The sequence below is a fragment of the Rana temporaria genome, chromosome 2 (assembly GCF_905171775.1).
Source record: "Rana temporaria chromosome 2, aRanTem1.1, whole genome shotgun sequence".
NCBI lineage: Eukaryota > Metazoa > Chordata > Amphibia > Anura > Ranidae > Rana > Rana temporaria.
The window spans coordinates 345,174,742-345,196,595 of NC_053490.1; the positions used below are offsets into that span (position 1 = coordinate 345,174,742).

General features: G+C 46.5%; 1 protein-coding gene across 1 annotated transcript in view; it reads left to right on the forward strand.

Moving 5' to 3' along the window:
* Positions 1–21,854, forward strand: part of DSTYK (dual serine/threonine and tyrosine protein kinase) — a 225,176-nt gene that overhangs the window by 27,184 nt on the left and 176,138 nt on the right. The window contains exon 2 of the mRNA XM_040337559.1: positions 5,841–6,229. Within this exon, the coding sequence (XP_040193493.1) occupies positions 5,841–6,229 (389 nt within the window). The remainder of the gene's footprint in view (positions 1–5,840; positions 6,230–21,854) is intronic.

The window sequence follows — 21,854 nt, forward strand, 5'->3', positions numbered from 1 at the left end:
GTCAAACGGTCCAGGGTCAGTTCCATATCAGGCAGAGGTATAAACAGAATCGGTAGGCAAAAGCGTGGTCAAATAACAGTCCAGGGTCCGTTCCATATCAGGCAGAGGTATAAACAAAATCGGTAGGCAGAATCGTGGTCAAATAACAAGCCAGGGTCAAATACAGAGCAAGCAGAGGCATAAGGGGTGTAAAGGTAAATGGCAGGAAGTGACTAATAATTTAGTAAGGAATGATAACGGCGGAAACAGCCGTCTATGCAGAGGCCTGGTTGGGAAGGGCATTGGGCACAATAAAAACGGGTGTCTCTTCTCACTCCATCTTTGGAGCACACCCGGCATTTTTTTTGGGAATTTCGGCCTGTTGGTCCGGGAGGGATTTTATCTGGCAAGTGGCGCTCGTAGAGTCGGCTTACCACATCGGATCGAATGGTTGCTGGTGGGTTGCTGGTGTATAAAAGGGCAGTGGTGATTTCCTCCTGGAAGTAAAGGTAGGATTTGGGTCTTGGAGTGGATTTTCGATATAATACGTACGTGTTGTATATGGCCAAATTGAATAAGTAAATTTAAACTTTTTTATACCACTGGTATGATCGTCTTGTGGAAAGGTAGGGCTCGATCATTTGATCATTGAAATCGACACCCCCCATGAACTTATTGTATTCGTGGATACATTTAGGTTTCTGGATTTGCCCATTCCTCCTTCTGATGGTAACGCATGTATTGTTGTGGATGGTAGAAAGCACGTACACATCCCTTTTGTCCCTCCATTTCACGGCCAGAACTTCCTCATTGCGTGCACTCGCCGTCTCCCCTTTTCTTAGCTTCTTGGTGACGAGGCTTTGAGGAAAGCCCTTCCGGTTCGACCGTACGGTGCCGCATGCGGGTGTCTTCTTTCTATACAGGTTTCAGAAAAGGGGCAAACTTGTGTAGAAATTGTCCACATACAAGTGGTAGCCTTTCTCCATGAGCGTGTTTAGGAGTTGCCAAACAATTTTCCCGCTGGTTCCTATGTAGTCTGGGCAATTAGGGGGGTGTAGCTGGCTGTCCTTTCCTTCATATATGTTGAAGGCATAGGTATATCCGGTGGCACGGTCACATAATTTGTAGAGCTTCACTCCATAGCGGGCCCTTTTGGAGGGAATAAATTGCTTTATGCCGAGCCTGCCAGAAAATTTGACAAGTGACTCGTCAACACAGATGTTTTGGTCCGGGGTAAACAACTGGGGGAAAATTTGGGAAAAATAATCTAGTAGTGGCCGAATTTTATAAAGTTTGTCAAAATTTGGGTAATCTCGGGGAGGGCACTGGGTATTGTCACTATAGTGTAGGAATCGCATGATCATTTGATATCTGGACCTGGGCATTTTTGAGGAAAAGACGGGCATGTGGTATATGGGGCGTTTTGACCAATATGAACGTACTTCGTTTTTGTGGTTTAGTCCCATACAGAATACGAGGCCCAAAATTTTTTTAAACTCTTCCACTGTAAGGGGTCTCCATTGGAAGGGACGGGCATAATAGGATGTGGGGTGACTGGAAATAAATTGTTGGGCATAGAGATTGGACTGGGAAACAATTGAGGAAAGCAAGTCCTCAGTAAAAATTAAATTGAAAAAATCTATTGGGGCAAAATTTTCTGTGTCCACTTGGACTCCTGGCTGGGCAGTGAAAGGGGGAATGTTGGCTTCTCCTGAATTAGGAGGAAGCCACAAGGGGTACTGAAGGGAATAGGGAAGGCTGGCATGGGACCTACTGGTACGTGACCTTGCTTGACGAGGTGTTGCGGTTCTGGTGGATGGCACAGCAGTGCTGGTGGATGGCACAGCAGTGCTGGTGGATGGCACAGCAGTGCTGGTGGATGGCACTGCCTCCTTAGCAATACGCCTTCGTCTGGCGGGCGGACCCTCTTCCTCCTCTTCTTCCTCTTCCTCCTCCTCTTCCTCTTCTTCCTCCTCTTCCTCTTCTTCCTCCTCTTCCTCATCTTCCCCCTCTTCCTCCTCTTCCTCTTCACTGCTAACTATCGGCTCATAGTCAACATCAGATCCGGCGTCTGACCTTGCGGAGGAATCCGAATCGCAGAGCTCCCCGTTGCTCTCGTCGGCCGCAATAATTTCGTATGCCTCCGTAAGTGAAAAAGATCTTTTAGCCATGACAAAAGATGGCACGTGGCACTGATGACACTGACAGGTGGCACTGACGGCAAATGGGACGGGCAAATGGGACGGGCAGATGGCACGGGCAGATGGCACGGGCAGATGGCACTGATGGCAGGTGGCACTGATGGCACTGATGGCAGTGATGGCACTGATGGCACTGATGGCACTGACGGCACTGACGGCAGGTGGCTCTGATGGCTGGGGCAGGTGGCTCTGATGGCTGGGGCAGGTGGCTCTGATAAATGCACTGGCTGGTGGCACTGGAAGGTGGCACTGGCAGGGACTGTGGGTAGTGTTTGTGTCACTCACTTTTTTTTTTTTTTGACTGTAACGATGGATGCACTGTAAAAGGCTTTCTCTCCTCACACGCGGTCTGTGTGTAAGGAGAGAAAGCCGGCGATGAGAGATGATCTCATTTGTTTACATTCGAGATCATCTCTCATTGGACGGCTAGATCGAATGCTGAATGGCCGCTGTGATTGGCCATTCAGCACGATCTGTGATTGGCTGTGTCCGAGGGACACGGCCAACACAGTTTTCTGCAGAAGCGCGCTCGCGGGGACGCGCTTCCAGCAGAGAAACGACAGGCCGTTTAAAAACGGCCACTTGGCACTTCAGGTCCGCGCTGCAGACGTATTTTTACTATAGCGCGGATCTGAAGTGGTTAAAGGACTTACTTGCCCATTTGCGCAGCTGTGCCATTGTGCTGACGTGCATCGCCGTGCGCTGGTCGGCAGGCGGTTAAGTAAAGGATTCCTCCAGCCACACAAGCGGTGTGGATAGAGGAATCTTGCCTTCTGGTTTATTATATTCTGCAAGTAGGACTGCAGAATAAAATACATTAGTCGGTGCTGCAGCCCGCTGATTAAGAAATGTTTTCAATAATCCTGTTCAGCAGAAGTCCATCCCTAGATTGGTTTTAAGTGAGAACGACCATAGATTGACATTTTTTCGTTTTAATTGATTGTATACAAATTGAAAGTGTTTAGGTTTGACGGCATATTATATATGGTTTTGGTAAGTCTAAAGCAGGGATCCTCAAACTACGGCCCTCCAGCTGTTACGGAACTACACTTCCCATGAGGCATTGTAAAATTCTCACATTCACAGACATAAATAGGCATGATGGGAATTGTAGTTCCTGAACACCTGGAGGGCCGTAGTTTGAAGACCCATGGTCTAAAGGAACATTTTCTCTAAGCGTCTTCCAGGATAGCCCATGAGACCTAGGGCTCCTCCTACCAGGACAGGAAACAAGTTAACCCGCACCAGATAAAAGGACGCTCTCGGTCTCATGGGCTGTCCTGGAAGACTCTCAGAAAAGGACTTACCAGTTGGTCTAACTCAGCTTTTATAACCTATGGGCCAATCTTATTGGCAGGATCAATGAGTGAAAATGTGGGGGGGGGGGGAAGCTAAGGGTGGAACTCGCTGTAACTTATTTTTATTTTTGTGACTCGTGCACACGGGTGCATTGCTCCTTGCCGCAAATGCGTGCTGCCCATTTTGCTGTCAGGGAGCTTCTGGTGCTGCATACAGCCATCCATAAACTTGAATGAGTGTAGGTGGCTCTTCTCAGGTATGTTATTTGTGTAAATTGACGTGTGTACAGATGGTCTCCAAATTTTAGGCCGGAATTTTGCTTTTGGGAAATTTGTCCCTGAACCCATGGTGCACTAAATGCATGTACCTCTTGGTACAGCATCCAGTTGCTCTGTATTTCAGCCTGTGATTTCAGGTGGCTGGCACCAGGGCGGGAGGTACCTAAAAAAGGTGTGATGCGGCTGGCTCGAGACATCAATGTGCAAGTAGCTTTGGAGTGTTTTTTTTTTTTTTTTTTTTTTCTCTTATTGATGAAAGCTAACTTAGACAACCTTTGGCAGGACTCTGTTGCTTTTTGTAATAGTGTAGTGTAAATATGTTCTTGCCTAGAAGGCAGTGAGTGTTAATCACATGGGGCTTATGAAATGGCTCGTCTCACTTGTTTTGGCAAGAGGTAAACAGAGGATTTTTATATTAAGTGATTTATGTGTGCGAGCTTGTCTGCAACATTTCAGCTTTGGGTGATCTGATTTTTATTTTTTGTATAGAAGAGTCCACTCTACTCATTTTGCATTACGTTTTCGTTTCCAATGTAGAATTGGTGCAGACTCTTGACACTATAGGGCTCAGTGAAAACATGGTGGCCACATTCAAAGGGCTTACAATGTTCATTGCTGACTAGATAAATCTTATCAAGGCAGAGTAGTAGCTGGTGGCTACTTGTGAATGAAGGTGCTAATCTCCAGCATGCGCCTACTGCCAAAGAAATGCTGTCATTTTACAATGCAATTATGCCAGCAAACTACCAGCTAGTTCTCTGCATGGAAAAGATCCATCACCATCAGTGATCATGAGTGAAGAGACAAGCCATGGATGTGGCCACTGCATCTGTACCGACACCTAAAGAAGAAAACAAGTTTTATACCTACCTGGTGTAGGGTTGCCACCTCATCCCTTTAAAACCAAACACATATTAATTACACAGGTTCTGTGGCTAATTAAGGTAGTAATTAGACTCATTTGGTGCCTTACCTGCATTAAATCAGCCACAGAACCTGTGTAATTCATATGTGTTCGGTTTTAAAGGGATGAGGTGGCAACCCTAACCTGGTGTCAAGACATCCAGCAGCTTCCACCATAAATGAGAGCAAAGTCTAAATAAGCCAAGCCTGGAGCTATGCGAGTTCAGACCTAATCCGCTGTTACAGGACCCTCTCCTCGGTTTGCTGTCACTCCGTATTTAAAAATGTCTTTCCGAGCAGCGTTGCCAAACACTTGGGAGGTGCTGACCACCACCATACACGGCAACCATGGAATGGATCAGAATCAGGCTAGGTGCTCTATGCAGTTGGTAATCTGTGGGATTCTACAATTGGAAAAATATGGCAATACTTTAAAAGTGTGCAAGTACTGTACAGGCAAAATTGCTGATGTACAAAAGCAAATCGCTGTATAGTTTGGAGAGCTCTTTACAATCAGTCATGTCTTTTATTTTTTATGATTTTGATCCTGCCAGTGAACGTTGTGATACTTTCCTGTGGGGGACAGCACATCGATGTGCCCCACAGGAATTTTTGCCTTTCTCCTCAGGGGACACAGAGGCAGATAGATGTCTCCTCATGAGACACTGAGGAGAAAAGGATCAAGCCTGCAAAAGTGCCTCTATAGCAAAAACATCTTGCTATGAAGGCAAGAGCCAAGATTTCTGGCAGGGGACCTCAGGAGGGTCGAGGCTGCTCTTTGCAAAACCATTGCAAGGAACAAGTCATTTTGACATGTTTGTAAAGGTATTTAATTCTTTAAAGAATAAGAATCACTTTAAAATGTTTAAATACAGTATACATATTTTGTGTGAGTATTTGGCTAAAGTTACCACCTTGATCTAAATTGCTCCTGATTGAAAAGGCTTGATTTTTATAAATTCCCCATTTCTTTTCATTTTGGTAGTTTTGTATTTTATGATCTTTTATTGGCTTTAGGAGAATGCTTTTCTGAACACTACTGCAGCAACACTTGGAAATATTAAAATTCCTGCTTCCTGGGAAAGGAATTGGTGATTGTTCACGTTTTTTCCCCCCTCAGTTTAGTACTACTTGGTTAGACTTGTGTATTACATCCTTGCCATCTTTTTTTTCTTTTCAGGCCAGCTGCAAAGCATCACTTTTCAGAGACAAGAGGAAGATTACTTGAAACTCACTGTACGCTGCAGGCCCTGTATCTTTGTTCTGGGACATAACTGCAGTGCCCGAGGCAAGGTGGTTAATGCGCTTTTGGGCGATCCTCTTCTGCCAGTTGGAACATGTTGTGACCCAGAGACCTGTAAGCGAAGGCGCATTCGTTTTAGACATGGGAAACAGACTTTGGTGAGTTTGGCACTGCCTGAGCAATATGAACTAGTTCATCAGCTGGTAGCTCATCAAGGTAAATGGGACACCATTCCTGAAGAGGATTTGGATATACCAGAGGATGAAGAAGACCCTGCACACAGATTGGCTGAGCTTGAAGTAACCTTGCCTTACCACTTGCTGCAGGTACGTGTTTTTTTATTTAGATATGTTCTTAAATATTGTCTATTGGCAAGTCTTTATGAAATGGTTACAGTAATATGTACATTCCTAGATGTTTCTGATCACTGTGGTGGTTTATTGGAGTAGACCTGAGGCAGCACAGGAGTGCATCTCAAAGTAATCGTAAAGGTTGTTTAGAAAGTCGCTTGCCTCCACTGTGCAGTTCATTTTACACAAATTGGCCCCGGTCCTGCTGTTATGGGGTGCCACAGCAGCTCCCCTCCCCACAATGGCTAACCCCCTCTGGGAAGCTTTCCCGAGGGTGTTAGCTTGCGGACGTGCTCCCATGTCATATACTCTGCATCCATAGACAGTGTATGACTCGGTCCTGCCCCCCGGTGGCTGAGTCATTGGATTTGATTAACGGCAGCGGGAGCCAATGGCTGCACTGCTATCAATCTATCCAATCAACACCGAGACTGTGGAGAAAAGGATGCCGGGGGACGCGCAGAGCAGGTGAATGGGCTCGGATAAGTAAAACTGGGGCTGGGGGGCCCGTGACAGCAAGGTTTTTTTTCACCTTAATGCATAGGCTACATTTAGGCCTCTTTCACACGGAGCGGACCGTGTGTGTGTCCGTCGGCTCAGCGGGGATCCCCGCTGAGCTGTCGGCGGACAGGGCGGTCCCCGCACACAGTGCAGAGACCGCCCTGTCTCTCCTCCGCTCTCCCCTATGGGAAATCGGATGAAGACGGACCGTCTGTCCGTCTTTATCCGATCCGTTCCGCCGGACGGAAGAAAAATAAGGTTTTCTTCCGTCCGAAAAAACGGATTATGACGGACGTGGATGGTTGCGGACGTTAGCGGATGCGATCCCATAGGGATGCATTACAAGTCCGTAAATGGACTTGTAATAAACGGAAGAACGGTCCGTCAATGTGAAAGGGGCCTTAAGGTGAAAACACTTTTTTAAGCCCAGGTTCACACTAAGCTGCGGGAATGAAGCCGTGTGAGTTTCTTCTGAACTCGCACAATTTCAGTCCCGATTTCAGCTGCGAATACAGAGACATCTGTGCAGGTTTCTGCACAAATGTTAATTGCGGCCCGAAATCGCAAAAAGTAGTACTTTTTGAAATCTGTGCAGTGCTGCATATGCGGCGTTGCAGCTATTAGGACGGTGCCATTGCTGGTAAATGCTGCCAATTTGACATGTCAAATCTCATGTCAAAATGCACCAGTGTGAACCAGGGCAGGGGTGGGCGAACTTTTTGACTCTAGGGCCGCCATGGGTTCATATATTGGACCCAGGGGCCGGACCAAGAGTAGCTGGACAGTGTGTATGTGTGAATTAATATAAATTAAATTTAAATTTGTAACATTAAATGTTTAGATTAATTTAAGGTAGAAAAACATAAAAATAGTTATTTTACAGGCGGGGTACCTGTATGCCAGGGCACTTGTATGGTGGGGTTATAGCGCACACATGGTAGTATAATCCCACTACTGCTGGTATATTTCAGTGCCTGTACAGAACATACATCCTTTTTGTACTCAGTGGAAGGAAAGATTTGGCCAAATTCTTTTTTTGGAGAGGTCAATATACAGATTTACAGATTATACTGGTTATTTTTAAAATCTAATTTTGGCATATGTGCTGCAGTTTCATGATACATAAAAAATATATTGATGTCTGGATGGAAGACATGGGATATTTTCCCTGGACAAGGTCCCTGCTGAGTAATTTAATTTGCTGACAGCCATTTCCCAGTGCTTGTGTAAACAGCTTTTGCTGATTTAGGACTTGCCATTATGGAGATGTACAGCCACCATTGCATTTATATCCCTTCTATATACACCGCTTTTACAATGATGCACAAGGTGCAGCATGTTGGTAAAAAAAAAGTTATATAGGGGGCCAAGATCAGCCCATATTGGAGGCACCAGACTGCGTGCTGCAGCATTATTTTCCCCCAATATCAGAACGAATAGGCTTCATTTCTGGCAACATCCAATATATTGGTATATCCTGGCTGCACAAAACCCCCTTAGGGAGAGACTAAAAAGTTAATTGGTCCTATTTACAGAAGCCATGTTGTTGCACTTGCCGAGATCGCGATGATGTGTAGTATTGGAAATACAAACTCTGACACAGCAATCGGAGAACACTCCTTCCACACAGTACCTCATCGGGTGCACGTAAAACAGATGGCCGCTGGGCTGTCACGGCTCCTCTGCCTATTGTACTCACCAACGACTGTCACTGCCATGTCCCTCCTGAGTCCTCCTGACTCGATCAGCTATTCAAAAATGGCGCCATTACATAACTGTGCATGCGCCCCCTGGCTGAGTGGATACAAGCTTTACAGAGCCTGGCCCGAAGCCAGCCGGGCGCAGTTACGTAATGGCGCCTGCCGGCGCCATTTTTGAACAGCCGATCGAGTCAGGAGGACTCGGAAGGGACATGGCAGTCGTTGGCGAGTGCAATAGGCAGAGGAGCCGTGACAGCCCAGCCCATGGGCCGGATTAAAAGGTCTGCCGGGCCGTAGTTTGCCCATCCCTGGCTTAGGGTCTAAAACTATTTTGCAGGGGGTCTAGAAGTAGATGCACAGTCCTAGCACATGAAGTGGGAGAAGAAAGAGAAAAGATGTAAGGGAATGTTAAATGGGTAAAAAAGTGTATAGAGCTAGATGTGGTGGTTGGGTAGTAGGGTGTTGGGTGTCTGGGCAGGGGGTCAGGGGCAAAGATTTTAGTTTCTACATCTGAGCTAGGTGTTTATGGGAGAAATGTTTTCAGTCATCTGGAACCTGAGAAAATGATCCGAATAGTTTGTGCCTGTCATGGTGTTGAGCTATTGGTTCTTCTTGGCTCAGCATGCCAGTCAATGGTTGTGGGAATAGATGTTGTTTTTCAATGTCTTAGGCCCCTTTCACACTGAGGAGTTTTCAGGCGGTTTAGCGCTAAAAATGGCACCTAAATACCGCCTGAAAAACTCCTACAGTCTGTGTGAAAGCCTGAGTGCTTTCACACTGAGGTGGTGCGCTAGCAGGACCGCTCCAAAAGTCCTGCTAGCCGCATCTTTGGAGCGGTGTGTCTACCGCTCCTTCCTATTGAAAGCAATGGGAAATCGCGACTATAGCGCTGGCAATGTGCCTCTGCGGAGGCGCATTGCGGGCGGTATTAACCCATTGTAACAAGACCCTTGCTCGCTCGGTTCCACTCTCCCGACACTCCTCTGTTACTATTTGATCAGATTGCAGATCGCAACGTCTGATAGTTCGGTCACCCGATACTCCGGGATTCGAACTACAGCTATGTGCCATTCAAATCCATTTGTGATAGCCCAGAACAAACACCAGGCAGGCTGTATGTAAGTTCAAACAGGAATCTTTTATTGGCTGCACACAACAGTTTTATACATAGCAGTTTGAACACCCTGCCTCCAACAACCACTTTCCTATTGGTCAATTGTAAAGTACATTGTAGTTCTCAATTAGGTCCTCTTGGCCATGCAAATGAGGACTTGAAACAGGGGCAGCAGGGATTGGGCCGATAGTTTGAATAGGAGGACTGATGTGTAATGACACAGAAGCCCCAGGGGGTAATTAAAGTACATAAACAGCCAAACACAACAATGCTTTTCTTGCAGACCATGGAGCCGTCTGGAGGGGGGGGGGGGGTGGGGGGTTAGCCTTAAGACAGGGCAGAAGACCCCTTACTGTGTAACTGATTTCAAAGGAGAAATGCTTCAGTATTCCAAGGTTCATGACACCCTTTTCCGGCCGCTAGCGGGGGTTAAAACTGCACTGCTAGTGGCCGAATATCGGCGCAATTCCGACGGTATAACACCGCTATACCGTCAGCACACCTCCCGCCCCAGTGTGAAAGGGCCTTAGAATCTAACAACAAGTAGACTTTCATTTTATAAAAATCGGTTAACCGTAAATATACATTGGATATAAAACGTCAGGTTTCTGTGATGTAAAACAAATGAGACAAAGATAATTTCACAACTTTTTTCCACCTTTTTTTTATTGTGCTTGAATACACTGTACAACTTGGTTAAACACAACCTGAAGTAAACACAACCTGAAGTAAAATAAAAAATATGGTTTGCCTAAGTGCGCACACTCTTAAATTCTTTTGTTGAAGCACCTTTTTGATTTTATTGCAGAACTCAGTCTTTTTGGGTATGAGTCTATCAGCATTGCACATCTCGACTTTTCCCACTCTGCAAAAATACTGCAAATCTGTCAGATTGCGAAGGCATCTCCTATGCACAGCCCTCTTCAGATAAACCTACAGATTTTTTTATCGGATTCAGGTCTGGGCTCAGGTCTGACCTATCTTTTGGAATTATGGCCAAAAAGTTCAACCTTGGTTTCATCAGACCATAACACATTTTGCCACATGCTTTTAGGAGACTTCAGGTGTGTTTTTGCAAAATTTAGCCGGGCTTGGATGTTTTTCTTAAGAAAAGGCTTTTGTCTTGCCACTCTACCCCATAGCCCAGACATGAAGAATAGAGGAGATTATTGTAACATGTACCACACAGACAGTACTTTCCAGATATTGCTACAGCTCCTTTAGGCCCCTTTCACACGGACGGATATAATGGTGCTTTTAGCTGCAGATTCTCAAGTTATCTACCAAAGCTAAAGGCACACAATGCTTTCCTATGGCCCCATTCACACACTGTGTTTAGCTGCAGTTTTGTTGCATGCGGTTTGGTGCAGATAGAAAAAAAAAAATTGACTGCGTCCAGCAACGATTTGGTGCAGCTATCTGCACATAACCACAGTGCACTGTGTCGGCTGTGTATGAATCATGAGGGGAACTCCACGCCAAATTTTAAATAAAAAAAAAAAAGCATGGGTTCTCCCTCCAAGGGCATACCAGGCCCTTGGGTCTGGTATTGATCTAAAGGGGAACCCCTACGCCGAAAAACGGCATGGGGGTCCCCCCAAAATCCATACCAGACCCTTATCCGAGCACGCAGCCTGGCCGGTCAGGAAAGGGGGGGTGAGCGCCCCCCCTCCTGAACTGTACCGGGCCGCATGCCCTCAACATGGGGGGTCTGGGTGCTTTGTGGCAGTGGGCTGCCATGCGGCCCCCCCCACCCCAAAGCACCTTGTCCCCATGTTGAGGACAAGAGCTTCTTCCTGACAACCCTGGCAGTTGGTGTTCAGGGTCTGCGAGTGGGGGGGGCTTATCGGAATCCGGGAGCCCCCTTTAATAAGATCCCTGCCCCCCACCCTATGTGAATAAGTATGGGGTACTGCACCGGGGGGGAAAAGTGTAAAAAAAACTAGACAGGTTTTTAAAGTAATTTTATTAGGCAGCTCCAGAGGTCTTCCAACTTCGGGGGGACTTCTTCCTTCTGCCGGGCTCCTCCGCTATCTTCTTCCAGCTCTTTTACTGGCGGTGGCCCGGCCTTCTCCCTTCCGACTTTGGGGGGGCCTTCTGCCTTCTGACTCTGGGGGGCCTTCTGCCTTCTGACTCTGGGGGGCCTTCTGACTCTGGGGGGCCTTCTGACTCTGGGGGGCCTTCTGACTCTGGGGGGCCTTCTGACTCTGGGGGGCCTTCTGACTCTGGGGGGGCCTTCTGACTCTGGGGGGGCCTTCTGACTCTGGGGGGCCTTCTGACAGCTCTTTTACTAGCGGCGGCCCGGTCTTCTGCGTCTTCTGCGTCTTCTGCGTCTTCTGCGTCTTCTGCGTCTTCTGCGTCTTCTGCGTCTTCTGCGTCTTCTGCGTCTTCTGCGTCTTCTGCGTCTTCTGCGTCTTCTGCGTCTTCTGCGTCTTCTTCCCTCTTCTCTTCTTCCGATGTTGACTCGGCGATCTCTCCTGCTGTGGGGTCGCGTGCGCAACGATTTATATAGGCCTCTTATGACATCGGTCCCATCATGCTCCGGGTGGTGACGACATAAGGGACGGGGTCAACGTTGTGTCAACATCGGCGAAGAGGGACGAAGATTACGCAGAAGACCGGGCCGCCGCTGGAAGAAGATGGCCGAGGAGCCCGGCAGAAGGCAGAAAGAACCTGAGCAGAGAAGTCGGAAGAAGACCCCCGAAGCTGCCTAATTTTAAGTGTTTTTTTGTTTTTTTTTACACTTTTCCCCCAGGTGAATGGGTAGTCTATACTTGCATAGGGTGGGAGGCCGGGATCTGGGGGCCCCCTCATTAAAGAGGCTCCCGGATTCCGATAAGCCCACCGCCCGCAGACCCCGACAACCAAAAGCCAGGGTTGTTGGGAAGAGGCTCTTGTCATCAACATGGGGACAAGGTGCTTTGGGGTGGGGGCTGCAGGGCGCTCACCCCCCCCATGTTGAGGGCATGCGACCTGGTTCGGGGGGGTGGGTGCTTGCTCATTCCCACCCCCTTTCCTGACCGGCTAAGGCTGCATGCTCGGATAAGGGTCTGGTATGGCTTTTGGAGGGGCAACCCATGCTGTTTTTTAGTTCAAATTTGGCATGGAGTTCTCCCTCATGATTCATACCAAACATAGTGCCTGGTATTTAGGGGTGCAACGGATCAAAAAACTCACGGATCGGATCGATCCCCGGATCAGGAGTCACGGATCGGATCATTTTCGGATCAGCAAAAAAAAAAAGGGTCCGTTTTTTCATTGGTCCAAAAAAAAAAATATATATATATATAAAATAATATTTTTTTTTTTTTTGGACCAATGAAAAAAAGGAACCTTTTTTTTTTTTTTTTTTTTTTTTTGCTGATCCGAAAAAAGAGCACAATAGCAATTCACAGGGGTGGATTAAAGAGGAAGCAGGTGAGGCTGTTTGGGACTTAAAGTACAATCTTGATGTTTTTACAGCAAAAAAAAAAAAAAAAAAATATATATATATATATATATATTTGCTGTAAAAACATCAAGATTGTACTTTAAGTCCCAAACAGCCTCACCTGCTTCCTCTTTAATCCACCCCTGTGAATTGCTATCGTGCTCTTCTTTCCCCTTCCCCCCCCCCCCCTCCTCTCACACCAGTGCTTCACTGCTAACATTCCCATTCAGCTTGCTAGAGCCCAGTGCACAGCGTGACACGCCTCCCCGGGGAGGCGGGGAGGCGTGTCACGCTGGGCTCTGGCAAGCAGACTGGCCGCCGCTCCGGAGCTAGGCCGAAGCCGGGGACTTTCCTAGGCCTAGGCTCCGGAGCGCTCCGCGGATCGCGGGGTGTGCCGATCCGAACGGGGTGGCCCGTTCGGATCACGGATCGGTGACGATCCGTTGCACCCCTACTGGTATTGGCGGGGATACAAGTCGGATCCCTGTTTAATATTGTGCCGCAGCTAATCGCACTGTACAAATGCAGCTGATCGCTGTGCCTGGAGTCTTGAATTTCACAGAGAAAAACATGCTTTTAACTGCAGCAGAACAGCCGTCCGTGTGAAAGGTGCCTTAATGCTACTGTAGGTCTCTTTGGCAGCTTCCCTGACCCGTTTTCTTGTCTTTTCATACATTTTTGGAGGGACGTCCAGTTCTTGGTAATGTCACTGCCATATTTTTTTAATTTGACTGTCTTTACTGTGTTCCATTGTATATCTAATGCCTTGGAAATTATTTTGTACCCATCTGACTGATACCTGAACAATGAGATCCCTCTGATGCTTTGGAACTTCTCTGCGGATCATGGATTTTGCTGCAAGATACGAAAATGTCAGGAAAGACCTACTAGAACAGCTGAACTTTATTTGGGGTTAATCACTTTAAACAATGGCACTTGGAAATGGACAAAGTATCTGCTAACATGTGCCAACATCCCTAGGAGGTATAGACTATATCAGGGTTCGACAAAACCTGGGCGCCAGGTCGTCATTGCGACTAGAATTAGCGACCTGGCGCATCCTGTGTCTCCGCGCGTCCCCACCGCATGATCGGGCTGGCCGGTAATTGAGGCCGCAGCTTGAGGTGGCCGTTGGTAGGACAAGACAACCAGCAATGCTAATGGTGCTTCCCCTGTCTGTTTTCACGGCCATCTCCTTCCCTCTAATTCGAACCCCCAAACATTATATATATTTTTTATACACCCTAGAGAATAAAATGGCTGCCGTTGCAATACTTTCTGTTGCACCGTATTTTGCGCAGTGGTTTTACAATCGCACTTTTTGGGGGAAAAAATAGACTTTATTTAATTAAAAAGTAAGGTTAGCCCAATTTTTTTTTTTTATATTGTGAAAGATGTTACGCTGAGTAAACTGATACCCAACATGTCATGCTTCAAAATTGCGTTCGCTTGTGGAATGGCGACAAACTTTTACCCTTTAAAATCTCCATAGGCGACGTTTACATTTTTTTTACAGGTTGCATGTTTTGAGGTCTAGGGCTGGAATTATTACCAATCGTGGCGATACCTCACGTGTGGTTTGAACACTGCTTTTATATGCAGGCACTGCTCACGTATGCGTTCGCTTCTGCGTGCGAGCTCGGCGGGGTGCGTTCCTAGCTCCTAACTTTTTTAGCTGGCTCCTAGATTCCAAGCAAATTTGTCAAGCCCTGAACACGCAAAGTGAGTACACACCTCACATTTTTGTAAATATTTTTATACACCACTAAAATTACACTTTGCTATTATTATTATTATTATTATTATTATTATTATTATTATTATTTTTATTATAATACAGGATTTATATACATCAAGGAAGACAGTACAGTCACAATACAGGAGGAATCAGAGGGCCCTGCTCGTTAGAGCTTACAATCTAGAAGGGAGGGTCAAGTGGAGCAAAGGCTAGTTAGCTGTGGGGGATGATCAGATGGACTCAAATGAAAATGGTTGTGTGGGTAGGGTAGGCTTCTTTGAAGAGGGTTTTCAGGGATCCTCTAAAAGCTAATAGAGAATGAGATAGACGGGACAGATTGGGGTATGGAGTTCCATAGGCTTGGAGAGGCTCTGGAAAAGTCCTGGAGATGAGCATGGGAGCAGGTGATGGAGCTAGGGAGTAGGAGGTCTTGAGAAGAACGAAGAGAACGATTAGGTTGGTTTTTAGAGACTAGGTCATTGATGTAGCTGGGGGCAGAGTTGTGGATGGCTTTGTAGGTAATTGTTAGTATTTTAAATGTAATTAGTTGGGTGAGCGGAAGCCAGTGGAAGGATTGAGAGGAGTAGCAGGGACAGCAGTTGGTAAGGTGGATGAGTCTGGGAGCAGCATTCATGATGGACTGAAGGGGGTTAGAGTATGCAGAGGTAAGCCAATGAGGAGGGAGTTGCAGTAATCAAGGCGAGAGGTGACCAGGGAGTGAATTAAGAGTTTTGTGGTGTCATTGGTTAGAAAGGGGCGTATTTTGGAGAAGTTGCGAAACTGAGGCAGCAAGATTTGGACAGTTGAAAGTGAGGCTTAAAGGACAGTTCAGAGTCCAGGACTACTCCTAGGACCTCGGCATGTGGGGATGGGCTGATAGTTGTGCCATACATTTTGACAGATCAGGGGAAGAGGCATGTGGGGGAGGGAAAATAAGTTCCGTTTTGGATAGTTTGAGTTTGAGGAAGTGGTGTGACATCCAAACTGCTAATATTTGATAGTAAATATTGATACGTGAGGATAATGAAGGAGTGGGTTGAGGGGTAGAGAATAGATTTGAGTGTCATCAGTGTAAAGGTGGTATTGGAAGCCGTGGGAGGCTATCAGCTGACCCAGGGAGGAGGTGTAGATTGAAAATGGAGAGGTCCAAAAACAGAACTTGCGGGGACCCCAACAGAGAATGGAAGAGGAGAGGAGGAAGTAGAGTTGTAAGTAACGCTGAAGGTGCGGTTGGATAAGTAGGTAGAGTACAGTCACGGAGACCAAAGGTGTGGAGTTTGAGGGGGTGGTCAACCGTATCGAAGGAGAGAGGTCTAGGAGTGCAGAATAGTATCCCTTCTTTTTGCCTGTTAGTATATCGTTTGTTAGTTTTAGGAGAGCAGTTTCTGTGGAATGTTGAGGACGAAATCCAGACTGAAGGGGATCAAGAAAATTATCAGCAAGGTGGATGCTCAATCGGTTGTAGACTAGACGTTCAAGGAGTTTGGATAAAAAGGGGAGCAAGGAGATGGGATGTAGGTTGTCAAGATTGAATGGGTCCAGTGAGGGCTTTTTAAGTATGGGGCTGACTAGTGCATGTTTCAAAGAGTTAGGGAAGATGCCAGAAGAGAGGGAGAGATTTAAGATGTGGGTTAGAGAGTGTAGAACAGAGCCAGAGGGTGAACGTAGCATTTGCGAGGGAACAGGATCCAGAGCGCAGGTGGTAGAATGGACATTGGCAAGTAATTTAGCAACCTCGTCTATAGTGGTGGGGTTGAAAGAGGGAAGTAATGACTGTGTACCTGTGGGCATGAGGTGTGGAGGGTATCTGAACAGTAGAGATCTCCTCGCAAATTGTATCAGTCTTCTATTTGAAGTGATTGGCAATCTCCTGGGCGGTGAGTTAGTGGGTGGAGGCAATGGAGGATGAAGGGGAGAGTTGAAGGTAGAGAAAAGTTGACGGGATGATGAAATAGGTCTGCTTGGCAGTGAGGAGGCTGGAATTGTATATTTGGAGGGCAGATTTATACTGGACGAAGTCTTGCGCCACTGGCGCTCCAGAACACTGCTGTTTTTTCAGACTTCTAGTATCTGTTTGCCAGGGGCCTTATTCTGCGTGTAGTGAGGGGGGCCAGTCTGTCCAGTGATGCTAGAAGTGAAGTGTTGTAGATGGAAGTGGCTAGGTCGTTGCAGGGCAGGGGTGCGATTTTTGTCATAGAGGTGGTCAGAGTATAGAAGAGAAGGGTTGATATGGTGAAGGTTTCTACGAGTAACATTTGAAGGGAGATGAGGCGGAGGAGAGTGAGGGTGAAATTTAATAAGGTAGTGATCAGAGGGGGTAAGGATATTTGGAGAGGTTGCATGGAGTGCATAGGTGGGAAAAAAGACAAGGTCAAGGGTATTGCCTTCAGAGTGAGTCGGAGCATGTATCCATTGCTTCAGGTCAAAGGAGGAGGTTAGACTGAGAAGTTTGGAAGTTGCATTAGTAGGGATGTTGAAGTCTCCAAGAATGATTGTGGGGATTTCAGAGGAGAGAAAGTAGGGTAGCCAGGCAAAGAAGTCATCAAGAAAGGAGGATAGTGGACTGGGGGGCCGGTAGATCACAGCTATCCTTGGAGAAACTGGGGAGAAGAGATGACTGCAATGTGCCTCAAATGAGGAGAGTGACAGAAGGAGGTGGGTGAAGTACCTGGAAAGGATTCCAACATCCCCTCCTTTGCGTCCACTGGGTCTGGGGGAGTGAGTCCGAAGAAGACCACCGTGGGATAGAGAGGAAGACGCAGTGTTGGATTCGTGAAGCCAGGTTTCTGTAACGGCGAGTAGATTAAATGAGTTGGCGAGATTGTGGAGGGAGGGGAGTTTGTTAAACAGAGCGAACATTCCAAAGGGCGCAAGAGAAAGACAGTCTGGTCTTGGGAAGGAGAAATGGGAACTAGATTGTGTGCATTGTGACTGCATCCAGAGGGTGTAGGGTAATGGGTGCGTTGAGCACAGTTGGATGAAGGAGGCCCAGGGTTTGGGGGATACATCACCAGAGGATAGGAGAAGCAGAAGGGTGAGGGAGGTAATGTGGGAATGTGATTTTATGAGGACATGCTCCAGTGATTTGGAGTATTGGGCGTTTGAATTTAGAATTGGCATGAGTTGGTGAGTGCAGTAATAAGGAGAGGACAGAAGTAAGGGTGATATATATGGTGTGGGGTGGAGAAGAGGGGTGAAGGTAAGACAGTTTAAGGATAGACACAGCTGTCAGGAGTGGTAGTGCATTTGAGAAAGGGGAGGAAGAGCTAAAAGTGTCAGTGTACCTGTATTGTAAATTTAGGTATTTTGTGTTCCTTCGCTTTGTGCAATCGCTGAAGTGCAGAGTCAGAAGTGCTCCCACTTGAAGAGCCCCAGATGCAATGAGCCCCCTGCTAATGCTTCCCCCAAAAGGATGCTTATTTATACTGATGGAGATAAGGGGTGGGTGCATTTCAATTATCTAATCAGGAGGTAATAAAGGTTTGCTGATCATCAGGGCAAAATTCTTACTTCAGAAACAGATCAGCCTTCTCCGGTGCCTCCATTGTAACTGTGGGCACCCGGCTGTGGCCGCTTTCAGGTTCATGGCCGGGCACTCACTGCGCATGCGTGAACGGCGCAGCGCTCCCTGAGTGGGCAGGCGATCGCCTGGGACTTGTCATGTGTCCCAGGTGATCGCCTACAGGGAGAGGCCACCGTAAGCGATATGACGTATTGCCTAAGCGGTCCCTGGGCGGAAGCAGGAAATGGGACAGGAAGTCCCCCTCCTACTGAAGCCCCCATTCCCCCCCCCCCCCAAAAAAATGACATGCCAAATGTAGCATGTAAGGGAGTGAGGAGTGGATTAAGCGGAAGTTCCACTTTTGGGTGGAACTCCACTTTAATGTTGAAACTACTGACAACAAAAGTGAGTACAACCCTTAGTGAAAGTTTTCTAATTGGGCCCAATTAGTAATTTTCCCTCCCTGGGGCCATGTGACTCGTTAGAGCCGGTTCACACTGGGGCGACTCGTCAGGCGACTCAGCCGCCTGACAAGTCGCATTCTATTCACCAGAACCGTTCTAATAGGAGCGACGCAAGTCGCTCCGACTTAGAAAAAGGTTCTTGTACGACTTTGGGGGCGACTTGCATTGACTTCTATACAGAAGTCATTTTGCAAGTCGCCTCTGAAGTCGTCTTCAGGACGACTTGCCAAGTCGCCCCCGAAGTCATGCCGCCCCAGTGTGAACCGGCTCTCAGTGTTGCAATGTCTCGGGTGTGAATGGGTAGCAGGTGTGTTAAATTTGTTATCACTCCTCTTGCTGATCACTGGAAGTTCAACATGGCACCTCATGGCAAAGAATTCTGAGGATCTGAAAAAAAAATTGTTTCACATAAGGATGGCCTAGGCTAGAAGAAGATTGCCAAATCCCTGAAACCGAGCTGCAGCACGGTGTCCAAGACCATACAGTTGTTTAACAGGACAGGTTCCACTCAACAGTCCTCGCCATGGTCGACCAAAGAAGTTGAGTGCACATGCTTGGCATCATATCCAGAGGTTGTCTTTGGGAAATAGATGCATGAGTTCTGACAGCATTGTTGCAGAGGTTGAAGGGGTTTGGGTTCAACCTGTCAGTGCTTAGACCATACGCCACACACTGCATCAAATTGGTCTGCATTGCTGTCATGCCAGGAGGAGGCCTCTTCTAAAGATGATGCTCAAGGAAGCCCACAAACAGTTTGCTGAAGACAAGCGGACTAAGGACATGGATTACTGGAACCATGTTCTGTGGTCTGAGTCCAAGATAAACTTATTTGGTCCGATGGTGTCAAGCATGTGTGGCGGCAACCAGGTGGGGAGTAAAAGGACAAGTGTCTTGCTTACAGTCAAGCATGGTGGTGGGAGTGTCATGGCCTGGGGGTTGCATGAGTGCTGCCAGCACTGGGGAGCTACAGTTAATTGAGGGAACCATGAATGCCAAGGTATTATGGCATACTGAAGCAGAGCATGATCCTCTAATTTCGGAAACTGGGCCGCAGTGCAGTATTCCAAGATAACGATATGAAACACCTTCAAGATGACCACAGCCTTGCTAAAGAAGCTGAGGATAAAGGTGATGGACTGGCCAAGCATGTCTCCAGACCTAAACCCTAGTGAGCATCTGTGGGGCATCCTCACTGGAGGTGGAGGAGCGCAAGGTCTCTAACATCCACCAGCTCCGTGATGTCATGGAGGCGTGGAAGAGGACTTGTGGCAACCTGTGAAGCTCTGGTGAACTCCATGACCAAGAGGGTTAAGGCAGTGCTGGAAAATGGTGGCCACACAAAATATTGACACTTTGGGCCCAATCTGGACATTTTAACTTAGGGGTGTACTCACTTTTGTTAGCGGTTTAGACATGAATGGCTGTGTTGAGTTATTTTGAGGGGACAGCAAATTTACACGGTTGTACAAGCTGTAGACTTGCTACTTTACATTGTAGTAAAGTGTCATTTATTTAGTGTCACATGAAAAAATATTACAATATTTACAAAAATTTGAGGTGATCGCTTCTTGCTCGTAGAAAAAGATTGACTGTTTTCAAAGTTTACAAATTCTTTATTACAAACTGTACTGTACTAAAATTTGTTTTAACAATGCATATTAAAATTGAGTTGGATAATCTGTCCAGATGCAATGTACTCGAGAGGGGGATTAATCACCAGAGATGGAAGACACCCAACACGTTTTGAAATAGATTTTTCTTCAGGGGTGCAAAAACATTAAAAAGGGCAGATTACCTTCTTTAGAATGGCAAGTGAGTCTAGAAATACCCAAAGTTAAAAATAAGCTATATAGTGCCCTCTGAGCAGCACCAGGGTGCATAAACGCCAATGCCCAGCTAGTGATCCACTGCTCTTATTTACAGACCGAAGTTCATAAAAAAAGTCAGAAGTGAGCAGAACTTTATGCACTTGTGATTATGCAGTTCAGTTTTGGGGACCAGCTCTCAAAAAGGATATCGGAACTGGAGAAAGTGCAGAGAAGGGCAACCAAACTGATAAGAGGCATGTAGGAGCTCGGCTATGAGGAAAGATTAGAGCAACTGAATTTATTCACTCTTGAGAAGGAGATAAAGGGAATATGATCAACATGTACAAATACAGAAGTGGTTTATATAGTGAACTTGGTGGAGTTATTCATTTTAAGTTCATCAGAGGACAAGGACACTCGTTGCGTCTAGAGGAAAAAATATTTCATCTACAAATACGGGAAAGTTTCTTCACAGTAAGAGCTGTGAAGATGTGGTTCAGGCCAGCTCAGTAGATTGTTTTAAAAAAAGCCTGGGTTTTTTCCTAAAATGTACAGCATATAACTGGGTACTAACCTTTATAACCCCCCCCTCTGCTTTAGCAAATTGGATCGTGCTTTGCTGGGTTTTGCCTTACTCTTGATCAGCTGTGGATATAGGATTGTGTGTTTGTCAACATTTTCTGATAAAAACAAAACAAAAAAAACACAATCATTAAAGCAATCCATTACATTAAAGAGGAAGTAAACCCTCACAAAAAACCCCACCCTGCAAGAGAAAGGCATAAGGGAAATTTAAAAAAGTTAAGTTAGCCCAATTTTTTTTTTTTTTTTGTATAATGTGAAAGATGTTGCGCTACGAGAATCGTGAGCGAATTGTGATCTTTCTAAGCAAAAAAAATTGTGGTTCTCATTTTAGCCAGAATCTTGCAGCTCTACTGTGGCCTCTAGAATGACTTTCAGTTGGAGGTTATTTTGTCAGTGCCAATCCACCAGATCCAAACGCCTTAAATGTAGTCTTTCTGGTAGTAGACATATCCTTTTAAGATTCATTTTTCTGAATTCATTGATGGTGGCCTACCAGACCTTCTCGTCTTTCTGTAATGTACTTTTTGGAAGAGGATATCAAAACTGTGATCCTCCCGTGGGCTGTCCTTTGGTTCAGGAAGTCCCCATGTGGTAGGGAGAAATGTCTGCCCCAGTTTCAAGGGTGGACACAGCGGAAGCTTCAGATTTTCCTTTTCTGCGTGGTGCAGCTGTGAATTCACTGGGGCAGCAGAAAGAGGGCCCTGTAGTTTTGTAAACGCACAGATCCATGTCCTGTCAGGTGAGACCGATCCATGTGTT